The sequence below is a fragment of the Ambystoma mexicanum genome, chromosome 11 (genome assembly GCF_040938575.1).
Source record: "Ambystoma mexicanum isolate Mex_15411 chromosome 11, UKY_AmexF1_1, whole genome shotgun sequence".
Lineage (NCBI taxonomy): Eukaryota > Metazoa > Chordata > Amphibia > Caudata > Ambystomatidae > Ambystoma > Ambystoma mexicanum.
Window position 1 is genome coordinate 1,125,752,843 of NC_090934.1, and position 19,467 is coordinate 1,125,772,309.

At 44.0% G+C, this 19,467-nt stretch overlaps 1 protein-coding gene across 1 annotated transcript in view; it reads left to right on the forward strand.

Annotated features, from left to right (window-relative positions):
* Positions 1 to 19,467, forward strand: part of CA12 (carbonic anhydrase 12) — a 1,353,512-nt gene that overhangs the window by 188,483 nt on the left and 1,145,562 nt on the right. The window contains exon 2 of the mRNA XM_069624464.1: positions 1,309 to 1,329. Within this exon, the coding sequence (XP_069480565.1) occupies positions 1,309 to 1,329 (21 nt within the window). The remainder of the gene's footprint in view (positions 1 to 1,308; positions 1,330 to 19,467) is intronic.

A 19,467-nucleotide genomic window follows, 5' to 3' on the forward strand; every position in this document is an offset into this window, starting at 1 on the left:
GTTCTGGAAATGGAAAATGTTTACATTCTTTATAGTAGTGGGTTTACTCTCACTAGAGATGTAAAGACTATTTTTTAGATTTCTAGCTTTTGCATGTACTCTATTTTTAAAGTGTAAAAAAACAAGGTTCTATGGTGGATGGCAACCTGCCTTCCTCTGCAGGTTCTTCGTTTGCTTTGAACCATTGAATTTCTTCGGCCATTAATTGCTGAATACGTTTTTAAGTTCCATGAGTCTCAAACAAGCTGAATATTGAATGCTGTGAATTTCCGTCAAACTGGTTCACGCATGAATAATTCTGGCCAGTATAGTGCAATATAATAGGAGATAATTCAATTAAAACATATATAACAGTGTGATGTTCCCGACTCATGGCGTTCTCCTTTTTAGTTTGGTACATCACAGTACTTATTGGGTAATCTCTCAATCACACCCGCCACACCCCCAATGTTAGAGTAAGCTATGACCCTGTGCATGCATTGAGTACTTGGCCCTTCGGCACCATGTGCAGAGGACTGGAATTTTGAGCTAAGACTACGACCAAGCAGGCGTGCGATCGCTCACGCTACCCAAGTCTTTCTTGTCCTTCAGAATAAGCACCTTTGTTGTCCGAGTAAATGTTTAAAAAGTGCAAGCTGTTGGCGGTTTCCTGTTAAATTCCTGTTAATAATGCAATATACATGAGAATGATTATATAACACTTAAGTCGATTAGACGTGCGGTTTCCTGCCTACGCCTGCTCAGTTTTCATTTGAGTGTTCATTTAAATTCCTGCCGAGCACTGAACCGTACAGTTTGGAAGCCGTATACGTTACAGGTTTGGAAACTTTCGTATTTGCATCAGAATTGAAATTGAATTTCGGTTATAATTGGGAACCGTCCTGTTGGTCACAGTGCATGCTTTGCGGTGGGATCTCCCCGCCTAATTGTAAGGTACCTGCAATGTTAAAACAAATGTTTGTTTCATTGCTCGGAGAGGAATTACCATGGCATTTGGGTGCTGGCCTGCCCAGGTGGTTAGGACAAAGACTGATACGCAAATGGATATTTCCCATCTGTGAAAGATACAGTGAGCAAAAAGCGTGTGCTGCAAACTCTCATCTTGGAACAGGTTATCATGCCATGTTCTTTCTGGACAGGAGCACCTGCTACCTTTTTTGAATCATTGATGTAGTGTGTCTGAACCAGAGGTGATGGCATGGACCTTTCATCTGTTGTAGCTCAATGATAAAGAATGAGAAGTACCAAGTTGAGGATCATCCTTCCTGACTCACCTTTTTTTAAAAAAAATTTTTATATTTCTTTCAGATTTTAAGTGGTCGTATGTTGGTGAGTAGTATTTTCCTTCTCTCTTTGAATTGCAGTTCCTGTATTTAATTGCTTTGCTTGGTTGATCTTTAATGCATGCATACACTCCTTTTATTTCCCAAGAAATGCATTAATCGATTCACATCTGTGGAATAGTCCTTTGTGTCTTATTTTATGGGAACTCTTTGCCTAAAAATTGCTAGTGTGAACAGTTTTGCCTGCCTTTAAAGAAACATTCTGTGCCAATAACTTTTGTTTTGCTAGTCATGTCACATTTGATACACCATGGAATGCACCAACTCCTACCTCATGATCCAAGTCTGACCTTGTACTGCTTTTTTTAGTGCTTCTGGCATAATTTGCATTTAGGTGTACTTTTCAATTTCTTAATTTTTTTTGTCTGCCTGGCCGCCTGGTGAGATCCATTTATTTATTTTTTTAAAATTTATTTTTATATATATATTTTTATTTTCTTTTTTAAAGCGCTCACACAGCCCGGGGGCATTGAGGCGCTGTTACAGGAATATGTCTCTTAGTTGCGTATTTAAAACGTGTATAATACCCAGAGGTTTTTAAGCGCGGACCCGGGGATCGAACCCGTGTTGCTTCGTGTCATCTTGTTTCCAAGGCGAGCACGTTGCAGCTGAGCTATCGAAACAGTGCTTCTGACCCTCTCCCCTGCTATCCTCCGATTTCCTCCCCCACCTATCTCCGTCCCAAGGTGTTCTTCATCTCCCCTATCTTTTCTAACTGCTTCTCCTTAGTTCCAACCCTGGTCTGCCCATTGCAGACCCCTACATCAATGCTTCCTCCAGACAGACTATCACTGACGTCTCATTGCTGTTCCTTCTTTTGACTTATGGATTCCCAATATGGTTTCTGCCCTCTCCCCTTTCTCCTTCTCATCCATTACTGGTGGCACTAGATGGGAAGTGCTCTTGACTGACTTTGCATCGTCCAAATGCACCATTAACACACTCACAATGGCACGATCATGGTCCAGGTCTCTCGGCCCAACCTCCTCCTTTTTGACAGGCGTCTTCCATCTTTCTTCAACTCCCTCCCGACCCCCAGTGGTGGCACTCCAACCCTGCACCTCCCCTCGCAAATCCTTTAAAGGGGGCAACCAGCTTCACTTAGCTATACTTAATTTTCGCTCTATCAAACACTCTTCTTACATCTGTCACCTCCTTGAAGACCTGGACATCCTTGCTCGCAGCGAGACATGGTTCATGGCCAGCTCTGTCACTGCTTTTGACACCCTCCTCTCCAAGGGCTACAAGATCCTGTCCAATCCCAGGCCCTCCAGGCCTGGTGGAGGAGTGGCTCTGATCTTCCCCGAGTGGGTTCCTGCCTCCATCATACCCACTCAAACCTGCTCTTCCTTTGAAAGCCTAGTCTGCAGGCTTTCTGTCTCGCCTATCTTCTCTCTTACTCTCGGTTCCATTTAGAGGCCCCCCTGGGCCTACCTCCCTCTTCCTCTCAGAAGGCGCCGACCTGTCCTCCCCCTCTTCTTGCCTCCTCCATAAATGTATCTCCCTTGGGGAATTTAACATCCATCTCGACTCTCCTGATGTGGCTACTGTTCTTTCACAACCTCTGCAACACTTTCCCTCCCTATCCTTCCCTCTGGCCCTATCCACTCTGCAGGACACACTTTTGATACTCTCATATCAACTGACATCCCTCTCTCCAACCCTCTAACCACCCCTCTCTCCTGGTCTGACCACTCTCGCCTCTCTTCCCACATTGACCTCCACTGTCCCCTGATGCCTCCACCCGCACTGCCAGTCTTTTCAGCCATTTGACTGACGAACCGTGTCTCACTTTCTGCATTTGCCTCTTCTTTCATCCCTACCCCCTCCCTTTATTAGACTCGCCTTCTGACTATGTTCTTTCTAACCTCATCCCTCTATCTCTAACACCCTGGACATCCTTGCCCCTGTCATGAGGATCTGCATGAAGCCTGCTTCCAAATGCAACTCTTTTATGATTCCGAATTGGCAGTGTGGGATGTTTTTACCCATGCATCCGAGCCCTACCTCAAAAACTGTGCAGTACTGGCATTGAAAACATCATGATGGCCAGAGATTCCCAGAAAATGCCCAGGGAAGTACATGAAGAATAGGCTGCCACCCATTTTTGCCGATGTTATGGGCACAGAAGGGCACTGCCTAAAACCACCATTGGACTACCCACACAGTAGCCTGAAACCATTGGGAATGGCAATGCTGATTGCCAAAAGCAACCTAGAATTGTGGGGAATTCATTTTCTTAAATCCCAAAAATGGGTGCATTACCAGTACTCACCACTATCAGAAAGCCGGCGTTTTAAAACAACACCAGACTTTTTTTTTGTGTAAAACTGAATAAATGAACCCAAAGCAGGCCAAAGAAAGACTTACTGAGAGGTGGATACAATGTAAAGTTATATTCTGAAGTGACTTGAAGGTTTATAACAAGACTGGCTGAGCTGTGGATTTCAGCAGTTTAAGTAAATTTGGACTGAAAGACACTAAAAATCTAAATGTTTAAAAGAAATGAGTGACCTACTTTGACTGTCACATAGGTTGCAATTGTTTAAATGTCATAGTTTTAAACTTAGAATCCGCATTCTAGCTGCATATGTAAAAATTGTTAGTTTTATTTGAATGCAGAAAACTAGGTAACTAAAAGTGACATTAGCTGGGGCCTGGCTTAAGGAACTGAATTCTGCCCACCAGCGACCCCCGACAGGAGTTGAGACTTGCACAACAGCTGTGTTCCCAGGCCTAGCTGCCTTTTGCTGTTCCCACCAAAAGGGATATGACACTTCTCTGATTGAATTACCAAGGGACTGCTAGAGACTAAACATAGGACCCAGGCATAGGGTTTATTGGGGGGAGGCCATAAATGGCTTCCTCTTGAACAATGGGCCTTCCAGGACCCAGGCAGATGCTTTATTGGGGGACCGTAAAACAGCTTCCTCTTGGCAGAAGCTGGGAGGGGCAGGGTCTCTGAGCTTGGCAGAACTGGAAAAACCAGAAATTCAACCTTGTTCTGGGGGGAAACCACACCCATTTGGGGCCAGAACATAACTCTAAAAAGATGGATCATTCATAGAGCGGACTTGTGAAAATTTTATAAATGATACCATAATTCTTGTGATTTTTCTGCCCACATTTTAAGAGGTTTTTAGAACCGGTGGTATGATCTGGGGGCAAGCTAGCAGTTAAGAGGGTATTACTTAAAATGTATGCATGTTAAAAATCTGACACTTCATCAATTAATGTCCATACTCCTTGCGCACATGTGTGTAAATTTGGGTTAATGTCCGATATTGCAAAACCAGTTAAAAAGTGCAAAATGTTGCCATTTCTCAATGCAAGCTCTCAGGAAGAGCAGATTTGGACAGGGTATACCTCCTGTGATATGTGATGGGTGCATGTAATTTTAAACAAATGTGTACCTGTGCAAATATGTCTTTTTGATCAAATATAGATTGTGTGCAATTTGACATGGGAGTGTCCTTTCTGAAAGCCATTAAATGACATCATTCTGACACACAATCCTGCTCTCCAGTGAGAACGCAAAGAATTCTCCAACCTATCAGAACTCTGAAGGGGTTGGGCCTAGAAAGCTAGCCTCTCCACCCACTTTCAAAACACATAAAAGCAGACAGTCAGGACAGATAGGGACATTCTATTCCATCTGCTGCGGGACGCTCTGCCGGGAAAATCCATACTTTACCTCCATCAACCTCCAGAGAGCCAACATAGAGACTTCAATCTATCCACCTTCAGAGACCAAGACTTTACTTCAGAATTTGTAGCAGAGAGGTCAACTACAAGCTAAATCCCTCTTTAGCAGGCCTCAAATCATTGCCATTATCACAGCCAGGTGAGCTGTTTGAATTCTTTGCAAGAACTCTTGCCATTTGCCCGAGAGCAGTGTTGTATCCAGAGAGAGACCAGCTGAACCGGAGACCGCTGTATCCGGACCCACAGACCTGATCAGAACCAGAGACCCAGACCAGACCAGCAGAGTAGAGCTGACCCCGACGCTGTGCGCAGAAACCGTCCGTGGCGAGGCCTATTTTAAAATAAATTGTGAGTACCTAGCAGAACTGTGCAGAACCAATCTTAGTTAAAATAATATAATTCAATCTATTTTAATCTAACCAGAACTGTCTCCTAGAAGTTGTACCTTGTCATTTTGCAAAACTGTCACCTGTCATTTCTAGCTGCTAGCTGTAACTTGTCACTTTGAACTTTTAAAATTTCAAATCTGAAAAACGACCTTTACCATATCGCTCATATCTCTGTGACCGTTTGTCTTAGAGACTTGCAGTAACTTTCCTCTGAAAGCTGGGAATCTTGGCTTTTCAACGAACCGCATTCCTACTCCCTATACTTTTGCCGCAATCGTGAAAAACGCACTCGCGAATTTGCCGCAATTTGCAAATTTCTCCACGTGTGAAAACAGCAGCTTCCTTGCTTTCATTTGCCAAAAATTCGTTTAACCTGCCAATCATTCCTAGAACATTGCTAAAGTAAGCCTGAACTAATTTAAACCAACTAATCCTCAACCTGAACCTCCAGAGGGAATTAAAATCATTTTAGCACATTTTCCAATATATTGCTATCACATTTTAAAGCATTTTGAGCCTGTGTAAAACTCATATCTATTCTCCTCTAAGCTTGCTGGGAAACTGGAACTCTGTATTACATTGTGATTGTATACCTGAACTGTGTGCTCTTCCTTCCATCTCCTTACATTGTATAGGGGGGGGGGATTGCCACAAAGGGAAAGTGATTACCTTGTCTTTTGTGAAACCATATCAGTTTATCTTCTATACTGCATTTCATTCATTCAACCTTGCATTTCCTTGAACCCTATAAAGCATTCTCTACCACATTATTCTTCTGTCCCTATTTACCAGTGTGCTACCTTATCCATTTCATGTCAACTCCTTAGTGATTATAAATAAGTGGGCTAGTGTCAGATTCTCTGTTGTTAATCTTTATCATATCAGAGTAAGTGTGATATTCAATTATTAATTTATTATAAAGTGTGATATATATATATATTGTTTAAATTCTCAAATAAACCTTTTAACTTGCAAAACAGAACTACTTCTTGGCTCAGTGGGGTCAGGGGGATTCCAAGAGAGGGGTGTTATATAGGGGTAGTCATCCAGAACGCATGAACTGGACATAAAGATATATCAATAAGGGTTTCCATTCAGATACCAGACTAGGCATTGACTTAGCTGTAGTGTTGAATTGAATCCTCTTACAGCAGCTTTAAAACGCAAATGCAAATCTGCAGAGCGGGAGTGGCAGGTATCTAGCTCATCCTCTGCTGCTTACTCCAAAGGCAATATCGTCTCAGCATCGGCTCCAAGAAGAGGGCTCATGTCCAACCCTGCATCTCTGGAGCCACCAATAACACAGCAGAATTCTATAAATCTGCAAGGAACTGGCTAATCCTTTCACAGTCTCCTCTCGTCCCTCCCAGGCCCTCTGTTCTGCATTAGCCATCCACTTCTCCTCCTGCACATCCTGTCCTCGCCCCTTACTCTCCTCATTTTGAATGGATCTCGGTGTCAATGTCATCTGTGGTATATAGCGCATGCAGCCACCATTGGCTCACGTTCCGTGAAAGCTATCGCTTCGGAATATCGGCACGCTTCGGTTCCTTGTCGAACCTTTCATGTTTGGTGAAAAGTTGACCATCGTCGCCATCTTCGACTCTGCGATTGGGGTTCAAAGAATTCATGACTGTGGGGCGAAAATATCCCTAACGGGCCCCCCGCCCCCACATCTGGTGTCTATGATGTTTAATGAGTGGATCCTAAGCACCACAGAGTGTGGGTCCTGCCTTTCGATACCAGCCAGTGCCATGAAAGAACGTAGAGGGAAGTTGCCTGCAGGTAAGTCTCATAAATCCCGTTCTACAACCCAGTCTACAAAATAAAAAGCGATCCTGAGTCGAGAGACTCTCTTCGTCTTTCATGCCTAGAACCACTTGTGTACAGGCGCGTTTATAAATATCATATCGTCGGAAGAAAGTTAGAAGGTCCCGATCACGCAGTGGTTGACACCACTCGTCATCCTCAAGGCGGTCGAAGAAAAGGCGCCACAGATTGCGATCTTCGTCGTCGAGTTCCTCCCCGGAATGGGTATCGTGATCGGCCTCACCGGCTGAGTGGGAGAAGTTCAGATTAAAGATGCTCAAAGTATTCGAGAATGTGGCCTTGACCCTCCTCGAAGAAAGATGAGAGCCATGCCCATGTTGGCACATGACAAAAAGGAAAATTAACTGTGCGCCTCCGGGCCATAGTGTCCAGGGGTAAACTCATCGGGAGCTTTCAAAGGTTCTATTGAGTAGAGAAAAGACTCCTTCATGGCCAAAATCATCAGCATTGAAAGACTCCAAGTCAATGCCTAAAATAGCATCGATGCCACAACCGTTAAAACCCTTGACGGTGTTGAACTTCACAATTGGCTAAACCCACAAAGGAAGTCAAACTTTCACCGCAATGCCTCAGACTTTTTTAAGTCTCTTTCCTTAATTTATGAGGATGCTGAGCCATCTTGGATGAATCGCGTCCCTTTGGGCTACAGTATGGGACACCAAATGTTCCAGAGGCCTTAATCTCTGAGGACTTGAGAATAAAAGACCTTCATGAAACCCTGCAATCTGCAAATGGGTTGGACACATCCCCAGAGGCAGACCAGATCCTTCAGACAATACGGATGGATCTTACAGACAGCTGATGTCTAGAGTCCTAGAATAGCTGGCATGGAAAAAGCCTGCACCACTTTTTGAGCGGGACAACCTCACTGATATTTTAGATTAAGGAAACCCAGGAGGGCCCTATTCTTTATTTCCATAGCTTTACAAATGTGAGTTGATGCCAACTGGGTGATGCCAGAAATAATTCCAGCAGTGAACCAAAAGCTGAGGAGCAATTACAGAGTGTCAAGCAGTGACCCTTACTATCTAACGAAGCATCCAACTCCCGAAAGACTGGTAGTTCAGGCTGCCAGTTCTACATCCAAACAAAATGCACACCCAGCTAACACCCCCGGACAGAGGTGACGAGCATTATGATGCTTTGGCTATAAAGGTTTTCTCTGCGGGCAGTTTGGCCCTTAAATCCACAAATGGCATGTTTGTACTGGGCAAGATCACTTTCACCTTATGGGATTGCAGAACTATAGCGGGTGAACGTATTCCTGAAGGGGAAGAACGAGACGGCTCCTTAAACATTTTCAAGGATGGGAAAGATGCAATGTGTAAATTCCTCCAGACTGGCCTCCATTCTGCTGACATTATCAACCGGGCTATGGCGGCTAGCACTGTAATGCGCAGATTTGCCTGGTTGTGTCTGGTTTTGCTCCAGATGTGTAGTCTAGACCTCCTTAACATGCCCTTTTACGGCACACATTTGTTTGGCAGCCAGGCTTACGAGAGCCTAGAGAAGATGCAGACCTCCAAAGCAGCAGCCAAATCCCTTGGAGCTGCCATCAGACAGCCACAACCATCTCACCCCACCGGTACAACTGGAGGGGCAGGTCCTTTCGCTATTACTCCACAGTTGGAAGAGGGAGAAGACTGCCTCAAAACCTCTCTGAGGCCTTACTCCACAAGACCCCGGTGGGAAGCAGACTCTCTCAGCATCTGAAAGAATGGTAAGAGGTTGTATACTAATTGGCCTTTTCACAATTGACTTCGGGAGAATTGACCTCGGGAGAATTGACCTAATTTAGAAGGTCAATTAGGACATATATATGCAGGGGGACACCCCCTGAAACCCCCCCCACCCAATCCAAAAACCCCCACCCAATTCCCTTATATTTTTTATAATCCAAAACCGACTCAATACATAAATAAAATAACTAAAATAATATGGAGGTCAATTGTGCAGAAGGTCAATTAGGACCACTATAATTAGGTCAATTGTGCAAAAGATCAATTGTAAAAGGTCAATTTGGGTAATACCTGGTAGGGTATTACTTCAGATGCATGGGCACTGGAAACAGTTCCCGAGGGTTACTGCCTTCCCTTTCTAAAAATGCCTCTGGATCATCCACCGGGGAACTGCTTGTTCAAAGTTCCAGATCTGCTCCTAATGCAGGAAATGCTGAACCTTCTAGAGAACGGTTCTATAGAACCAGTACCTGTAGCGGAGAGGAATAAGGGTTGATACTCCAGTTAATTTTTAATACCCAAGTAGGACAGTGGATAAAGACCCATCTTGGACTGAAGAGACTTGAACAAATTCCTCAGGAATGACAGAGGATGATTACTCTTTCTCAGCTCCTTCAGGCCCTCCAGCTTCAGGACTAGATGGTAACATTGGACCTTCAGGGTGCTTACTTTCATGTGCCAATCCATAACCAGCACAGAAAGTACCTGAGGTTCGCCGTTGGCAGTTATCATTATCAGTCTAGATTTCTGCCATTTGGGCTGACCTCAGCCCAAGGGTTTTCACCAAGTTGATGGCGGTGGTGGCAGCGAGTCTCTGGAGAGGGGGGGGGCGGATTCACGTCTACCCTATCTGGATGATTGGCTTATCGGGGCACGTTCCCCCCGAACAGGCCCTGGAACATCTCGGTTCCACCTGTCACTTCCTTCAGACTGAGCTTCTCCCTGAACTGCAAAAAGTCCCACATGATACCATCTCAAAGATTCCAATTCATCAGAGCTGTCCTAGATGCTTCCTGGGGAAAAGCCTTGCCACCCAAGGTGAGGGCTCAAGACATTCTGTAGATGGTCACCAAATTCAAGAGTGCCAAGGGTCTTCCGGCCTTCTATTTGTGTTTTTTATTTTAATTTAGTAAAAAAAAAAAATGTTTTACATTTTTTTTTTAGGTTTGCTTGGCCTCGTGGCATACTGCATTTTCTTGGTGCCAGATGCCCGCCTGAGAATGAAATCCCTTGAATGAGCCCTCAGGACTCCATGGTCCCAATTTTCAGTCGGGATATTGGACCTTCTTCAGGTTCCGAGCAGATTCGAACAAGATCGTCTCTGGTGGGCCTGCAAGGACATTTTGAAATGAGAACCTTTTTGGCAACCATGGCCAGAGATAACATTAGTGACGGACGCCTCACTCACGGGGTGGGGAGTCCATGGCAATGATTTGACTATCAGCGGTTGATGGTCTCCATCAGAGTCCAAACTACATATCAACCTGTTGGAGCTGAGGGCAATCGGACCAGTGCTGAATGGCTTTCTGCCCTCTGTACAGGGAAAAAATGTCTTAATGACAGAGCACACCGTGGACATGTACTACCTCAACAAGAGGAGGAGTAGGGTAACTATACTGTTCAGAGAAGCAGTGCAGCTCTGGTTCTGGGCAATTCAAGAAGGAATCTCTCAGCAGTTCACCTAGCTGGAGAGGAACAATACGGCGGCAGACACTCTGAGCAGGCATAGCAGTCTCCCTCAAGTGGATTTGTTCGTGACCAGTGTCAACTGGAAGTGAAAACTGTTTTGCTCCAGAGAATTTACTCCAAGAGGAGCTCTAGGGGAGCTGTTCGTTGTGGACTGGGAGTTTCCACTCCTGTACGCATTTCCCCCACTCCCCATCATTCCCCATCTGATCAGGTGGTTGAGAGAGTTTGGGAAATCCATGATCTTAATTGGGCCAGGAGGACGTGATACCCGGACCTTCTGGATATGTCAACCTGCCCTCCAATATATTTTCCACAAAGAGAGAACTGTCTCTCGAGAGGAGGGCCAGGTTCTCCATTCAGAGGGATGTCAAGACACCCCGCCTTCATGCATGGTTTCCGAGAGGTTGAGGTAGAAGGATTGGGACTTCCCGGATGACTTAATGGAGATTTTGCTTTCGGCCAGAAAGCCAACAACAAAATCCTTATACTGCTGTCATTGGAACAAATTCTGCAGCTGATGCAGGGTTAAGAATGTGGACCCTTTTACATGCAGTGCACCTATGTCGTTAACGTTCTTATTACACCTGGCCAATCTGGGGCTCCAGGTTGGTACAATTTTAAAGGGTATCTAGCAGCGCCATCTATTTTTAAGCACTTCTCTGAAGAGGTATTTTTCTTCAAGATTCCACTGGTTACACCGTTTTTGAAACCATGAAGTAATGTTTTTCCTCTGGTCCGTTTCCAAGTCCCGATTTGGGATTGCAACCTAGTTCTGAAATTCCTAATGTTTGCTCCATTTGAGCCAAGATTGTTAACCTTAAAGATCATCCTTTTAGTGGGTCTTACATCAGCCCGTAGGGTGAGTGAACTTGAAGCCTTGTCCTGTAAGTCTTCTTTAGGGATAGAGTGGTCCTTAAGGTTAAACTTACCTTGCTACCAAAAATTGTGTCTTGAGTTTCATTTAACTCAAAATCATTCTACCTTCTTTCCATTACCCCCACCTCATCCTGAAAAGGAAAAGGAGGGGCTACACAAGTTTGACCCAAAATGTGCACTTCGTTTCTAAATTTCCAGAATGTCTAAATTAAGACAATCACCTTTTTGTTGGTGACACAGGCCATAGGTTGGGTATGGCTGTCTCAAAACAAACTATCTAGATGGATCATGCTAGGAATCTCAGAATGCTACAGATTAGCTGGAAAAGATCCTCCTTCGGGTCTCGGAGCACATTCGACCAGGGGCATGGCTACATCCTCTGCTCAACATAGGTGTCCCAATTAAGGATATTTGTGCAGCTGCAACATGGTTCTCAGTCCACACTTTCGCCAAGCATTTTAGTCTGTACTCCTCAGGCCGGGAACGTGTTTTTGGAAAGGCAGTGTTACATTCTGTACATAGAGACCAATAAGTAACTCCTAAATTCTAATTGGAAATTGTGACTCCCCCCTCCAAAGATGAAAATACTGCTTTGCGAGTATTTTGTGAAGAGGAATACGTGGGAGCACACAATCCATTCTAAGAACAAGTTACTTACCCATGGTAACTTTCTTTCAACTGGCTGTTCCTCTCATGTATTCCTCATCGACCCTCCCAGCCTACCCTGCAGCAGAATTTCTATGTCATTGCAGCTTACGCTGTTTCAGGGTGAGTAGCTGTTGGGCGTAGGATAAACCAATGCAACTGAAGCCAATGGTCGCTGCACACGCTATATACTATCGATGACGTCAACACCAAGACGGAGGCCCTTAATGGACATCTATTTGACAGACCTTGATGCTTAGCACCCCATGCTGAAAATAAATTCCAGAGCAGCTAAAGCTGGATATGAATATTTCATAAAATTAAGAATACGTGGGAGGAACATCCAGTCGAAAGAACGTTACCATGGGCAAGGAACTTGTTCTTCTCTCTCATTGCACCAGATGAGATTTTTAGAGTTGTCCGCTCTATAAAGTCTCCTATAAACTGGTGCTCCCCTGTTCCTCTAAAACCATCAAGGACAACATTGTCTCTCTCGCCCCAGCCTTGGCTGAACTCTGCAGCCACTCATTTGTCACGGGCTCCTTCCCTCAACCCCTCTCTTGTGCACCCTCTCCTAAAAAAGCCATCTGCTGACCTGTTGCCTGGCTTACTATCGCCCTAGCTCTCTCCCCTTTTTTGCGTAAACTGGTCACCCCCCCACCCCAACTGACCCTCCACACCGAAATGTCTGGTTTCCTCCATGACCACGTCTGGTGTCAGGGCACCCAGAGGCACGGAAACTGCTCTCCTAAATAGCTGTGAAGACCTACTCTCTAATCTGTGTTCTGACGCTCCCTCTGTTCTGATCCCCCTCAATTTTTCCTCTGCCTTTGACACGGTCAATCACTCCATCCTCATAAACGGTCTCTTTGATACCCTAGGCATCACGGACAGGGCACTGGTGTGGCTTACCTCCTTCCTTTCAGACCGACCATCCCAAGTGTAATTGGGTCCTTTTTGCTCCTCCATGTCACTACTTGTGGCGTCCCTCATGGCTCTAGCCTATTGCATGGCTCTTCAACATCTACCTGGCCCCTTTGGCCCACCTGATCTCCACCTTCTCTCCAGTGTTATGCAGACAACACACAGCTCTTTCAAGATGCCACCCTCTACCTCATCCACCTCCTACCTCATTCCTGACTGCTACTCAGGCATGGCACTCTGCCAGCGATCTCCGCCTTAATGCCAGTAAGACAAAGATCCTTCTCATTGGGATGCCTGTTCCTTGCCCCCCCACCAATCCCTGGCCCAACTCCTTGGGTCCACTCTCCTCAACCACTTGTGAGGCAAAACACCTTGGGATTGTCTTTGTCTATCGCTCTCCTTCTCTCCACGCATCACAGACCTTGCCAAGAAGTCCAACTTTCAGCTGAACCTCCTGAGGGGCATTCTACCTTTCCTCACTTTCCCCCAGAAGTAAAACGTCTCCAGAGCCCTGGTTCTCTTTAGGCTGGACTACTGCAACAGCCTCTTCCTCAATCTGCCTCTTTCCTCCCTTCGCCCCCTTCAACTAATCCAGAATAGGACTGCACGAGGTATCCTTGGCCTCAAGCCCAGGGACTGTTTCTCTCCTTCCCTAAAATCTCTCCACTGGCTCCCGGTGTCCGCAAGGATCACATTCAAGACCCTGTGCATCATCCACAAGGCTGTCTGGGGTCTGGGACCTCTCCATCCAGCGTTCTCTCCCTAAATATCTTGTGGCCAGAGTCCTTTGGTCCTGTGGCTCTAACTCTCTGCAGGTCAAACATTTCTCCAAACAAAGAGTGGGAGGTAGATCCCTCTCCTCTGTTGGCTCCTCCCTCTGGAGCGGCCTCCCTCCTCCCCTCAGACTTGAGCCGGACCTTCTTATGTTCTGGAAACTTCTCAAGACTCCTTTTCTCCTTCTCTCCCTCTCCCCCTCCCATACTAACTCTCCCTCTCCCATACCCCATACTAACTCTCCCTCTGGGAGTGGGGCATGGTCCCTTCAGGATCATACAGGGGCCAGACAAACCCCTACCAGTCCCCCAGCATCCCTTGCCAGCACTTGCCCTCAGGCTCCCTTTCCCGGACTAAACCAACCTGGTCCTCCCTGTCCACTGCACTCATTCTCCCTTCTCCTGGACACTTGCCTCCTTGGCTCACCCAGCACTTGCCCGCCCCACCCTTGGGGGGGCACCGCACTCCTGCACTTCTCCCTCTACCCACTCCCCCATTGCACTTACCTCCTTGCTCATGCACTTGCATAGGATTGTCACAAGGCCAATTTAACTGTTTTTTGCAGCTCTCCCAACCTCCCCACTCCCACCACCCCAACTTGCCTTATGGTACCTGTTAAGACTTGTGTATAGGCACCATACAAATGTCCAATAACTTATTTTTTTAAATATAAAATGTATAAGAGCTCATTTCTTCGAAGAGAGGTTGGTCTAGTTCGAGTGTACATGAAAAGTTGATACCTCAAATCCTCTGTTCAGAAATCACCACCGCTTCAGATTGCTGATACTATTAGGACCTACAATTCTCTTATAACCTCCTTGTCTTACCCTAATCTTCTTCTTTTTTGTTTTATTGTCATCCTGTACAGTTAACCACAACCAAATCTAGTCAACTAAAAGCGGCAAAATACTAGCCCTTTCTTGCCTAAATATATGTACTCTTAAGTGATTGCCCATTTTGTCTGGTTTCTGAAGAAGTGATCTGTCTTCCCCTGAGCTGAGTGTTTGGGGATGCATGGTTAAAAAAAGCAGCAGTGATCTGCGTAGTGCTCTTATGTAGAACACCAAACCCTGTTTGATGTCATGGATGTTAGTCGTAGCAGTGAACAGTGGTGGCACGAGTTATGGTTGCTTAGTTTACCATAACTGCCAAATTTCTGGAGTCTTGCGGTGTTACTTGTAACCATTACATGAATAGGTTATTAGTGCAAAGTAACTGTAATGTCCCTTTTAGAAATTTTTGCATTGAATTTGATTGTTTTTTCTTAAGACAACTGAACCATAACGTCCCTTTATCAATGTTTTTTTTCACTGAATTTCATAGGTTTTTAGCAGGATACCCTTAGTTTGTATAGATGTACCATACAACATACTGAACCCCCTGGCCCAATGCTGATGGCTAGTGTCCACAGACTGTGATTGGGTTTATAGTGACTGTTTGGTTTCGAATGATAAAACATTCGACAACAAAGCATCGAAAAAAAACATTCAAATGCATTTTTAAAAACACTTATTTTACTATACTAAACGAAACCCTTTAACATAAAAAAATGCATTCACATTTTTTTTTTTCTCGAAAGTTTGTCATTCGAAACTGTGACCGGACACCTGCGATTGTCCGGAACTCGGGTAGCATCTACACTGCCCAAAAGCTCAGGGGGTATTTTACATTGTTGTAGCGTACAACAAAGACACTGAATATGTTGAAAGAGCAGCACGTAAGAGAATTATAAACAAAAATAAACTAGCTCTACAAACTCTAAACTTAAGAAACCTGCAGTGCAATTCCATAGGGTATGCAACATAATGGAACACACCAAAAACAAAAATAACATATGCCTCCAGCAGGATTACCTCACTGCTGCTTTATACAGAAACTGCAAACCAACTGTCAACCGCACACTTGCAAAGCACTAACCGCACAACTGAACAACAAACTGGTAAGTGCACTACATTGATTACTATAACAACGCACTTTATTCAGTATGCTACACTAAAAAAAAATCTTTTTTTACACAGAAATGGCTAGCACCCTGGAGTGGCTTGAAGAAAATGTTCCTCTGTATGAAATGAGTGAAAACAGTGATACTATTGGTACACAGCACAGTTTGCAAAGTAAGCCAATTAATAAACCTGGTTTCACATGTACACGACATTTTCTTTCTTTAACAGTACATACAGAAAATAACAGCAATGCCCAAGAAACAATACATCATGTACAATTCCAAGAGCATATGGAACAACACAGTGACACTGTGCAAACTCATCTAGTACACTTGGAAGAAAGAATTGATCAATTAACACTTTGCTGATTTGAAAGACTTTGTACAAAGACATATCATAAAGAATACTAAATATCACTGCCCCACCTGCATCTGTACCCCTTCTCCCTGTCCCAGACAACCAACCCCACAAATTCCCCATCACCAAAAACGTTACGATGAGACCTCATCCCTTCCTCCCCTTACACCTAACCTCTAGAAAAACCCAATTCCCCTGTATGTCTCCATTTCTGCTTCCCCCTCTTTCGTAATTTGTACATGTATGTGTGCAAATAAAGTTGTGCATTTAGTAAAAAAAATATTGTTAAAAGGATGTTATGGTTACAAGTAAAATCGAAAAACCCCTGAAATTCGCCAGTTATGGTAAGCTAAGCAACCATAACTCGCCCCACCAACGTGCACTGCTAAGACTAACACCCAGGACATCAAAGATGACAACACAAATATTGATGACATCACTGATGATATCACATGTGCATTTACTTTTCATACAAGGGTTTGTGAATGTAATGTTGGCAAAAAAAGTGTCAGGGATTATCGGGAGATGTGTAATAAACTACATAATTCATTACGCAATGTAGTGTTCTAAAGAAAATTCCATTGCAGTGTTCTTTCTAGCACAGGAACCTACTCATAAAGAAATGTAGGTATTGGCTGCAGCATACACCATAGAGGTGCAATAGTTGTAATTTTCCAAAGCTATTTAATGAAACGGTGATTGTTTCTGTATCAGACTTTTCCGTACTGTTAAACATGTACCAAGTAGCTAATAATGCATCACTTACTACATATTTCTACTAATACACACAAAACATAAATAGACTACAATGCATACAGATATGGGGCTTATATATGTAGAGTAAAGTAAGCAAGCAAGAGGCAGTATCATTAGCAACTGTGTATAATCTACATGATTGTATTCACACACAAAAATGATTGCTGTGTTTCAGGCCTGCTTCTTTCCCTATATATGTACATCATAAGATGCGATTTACATTTTAAGGAAAGTAGTGTAAGAACATGTGAGAATAGCAACATCTATAAATGTAATACCTTTTGAATGTTAAGTTTCTGACTGTCGGTAAATAAAACCACCTGGCCTAGATATGGCAGTGAACAAAAAAGAAGGTGCTAGACATGTGATGTCATCAATGATATTTGTGATGTCATCTTTGATGTCCTGGGTGTTAGTCTTAGCAGTGCACGGTGGTGGCGTGAGTTATGGTTGCTTAGCTTACCATAACTGGCGAATTTCAGGTGTTTTTCGATTTTACTTGTAACTATAACATCCTTTTAACAGCATTTTTTGTACTGAATTTCATAGGTTTTTAGTAGCGCAACTTAACCATAACGTCCCTTTTAACAAAGTTGTTTTCATTGAATTTCATGGCTTTTTACCAGTGAATGCTATTTTCCTACAATTTACTAATATCATACTTACCCAATATAGCAATATTTGTGTCCAATTTACAAAATGTCACCTTTAAAACTCTGCCTTTTCCCACATTCTAGAATCATTTTTAACACTTCTATACACTTTTTGCAACTATTTCAGCTAGTTTTGCATCCATGGACGTCTACGAACATCTGACTTCATAGCGGATCTTCCGGACAGTGCCACATGACCTTACGCTGGCGCGGGGCATGACTTGTCCGAGAGCCCGTCCGCACTTCACGATAAGATCTCTGATTCGCGGACATTTCAGAACTGCATTTTCTACTGATCTAGGAACTTTCAACTTCAAAATTTCCCTTGCACAGCTCCAACACCTATTCCTACTTATTATCTATTAACAATCTAGTACACAGTACATACTTTTAGCAAAACTGCTATGTATCTTAAAATGGCATCAGCTAATGCCATCCCTCCTCCCCAAGAGCCACCACCACTGCTGTAATCAAGGAGCACAAGAAACACTGCCCCCTACCTTAGAAATAACACATGCGCAACATTTTCCCTTGTCCACCTACCCCTCCATATTAGCGTTTGGTTCCTCTTCCCTAATTTCCCTCCCCACCTTTCGTTCTCAGATCTCCTACCAAACAAAATGCATCCAAAAACAACAAAAGACATATATTCCTTTAGGAACCACCTTTCACAGTTAAAAAATAGAACTGAAAACACATCTATAGACTCCATCTACTTTCGATTTCTCAGTAAAGTACATAGACTCAATAAGATTTTCCAGCATTTCCATTTGCATTTTGTGTTATGCTAATGGGAATATTGGGGCATTCATCCTCCGTTCCAGGACTGGAACGGTGGATACCGGCCCAGCAGCCCAAGTTATCAGCCGAAGCGAAGGGTGGATAACTAGGTCTCTAGACCATTATCCCCCACCCCCCCATTCCAGCCCCTGAAATGGGGGATGAAGGCCATTAGCAACCTAGGTTCCCAAAGCGGGAACCTGAGGTGCTAAAAAGATTTTTCTTCCTACACAGGGACGCAATGGAAAGGGAAGGCGAGGGTTCCATACAGGGCCCCTCTTTGTGAAAAAGAGAACCCTATGACCATATTACCACAAGCGCCTTTTTCTTCCCTTTCAAATCTATCCTAATTTCCAATAACTTTACCACAAAGCCAATAACTTTATCACAAAGCCAGTCCCAGGATGACATGGCCACTTTAATGTTATGTTTTGTCCCTTGTGGTCACAGCCAGTAGCCAGATTGTCCGGATCATGACCTTATTCCATGACCCGGACAATCTGGCCACTGCCCAGGGCCACAGGCTACCCCTCAGTCACTAAAGGTATACCGCTACTTTTTGTAGCTACATTATGACACTTGTCAAATAATAAAGCACTGGCACATTTGCAAAAACCATGCTTGTAGGTCTTTGCCAATGCTCCTTACGCAAGTTGGCTGGAAATCCATCCATGTTTTATTTTTTCAAAAGTGTCAAATGTTTGCACATACAATCGTCATATAACCTAGCCCGCACTTGACAAAATCCATTCAGACTTTACGAAAACATCTAGATTTATAATCTTTATGTAAATTTGTCAGATTTGTCAAATGGCACCACATTTATAAGCCTTTACAATATTTTGGGAACCCCGCCCTAATTTTGCTCTCTCTCCAGAATCCCACCAAACTTCGCAAAAACATGTATATCTTGATCTATTATCAGTTTGCCAAATGAAGTGTAGATTCATCAAATGGCACCTCATTTATAAGCCTTTACATTATTTTAGGTACCCCTTCTAATTTTGCACCCTCATGACAGAATCCCACCAAACTGTGCATACTCGCTCAGAATCAGCCCAGGA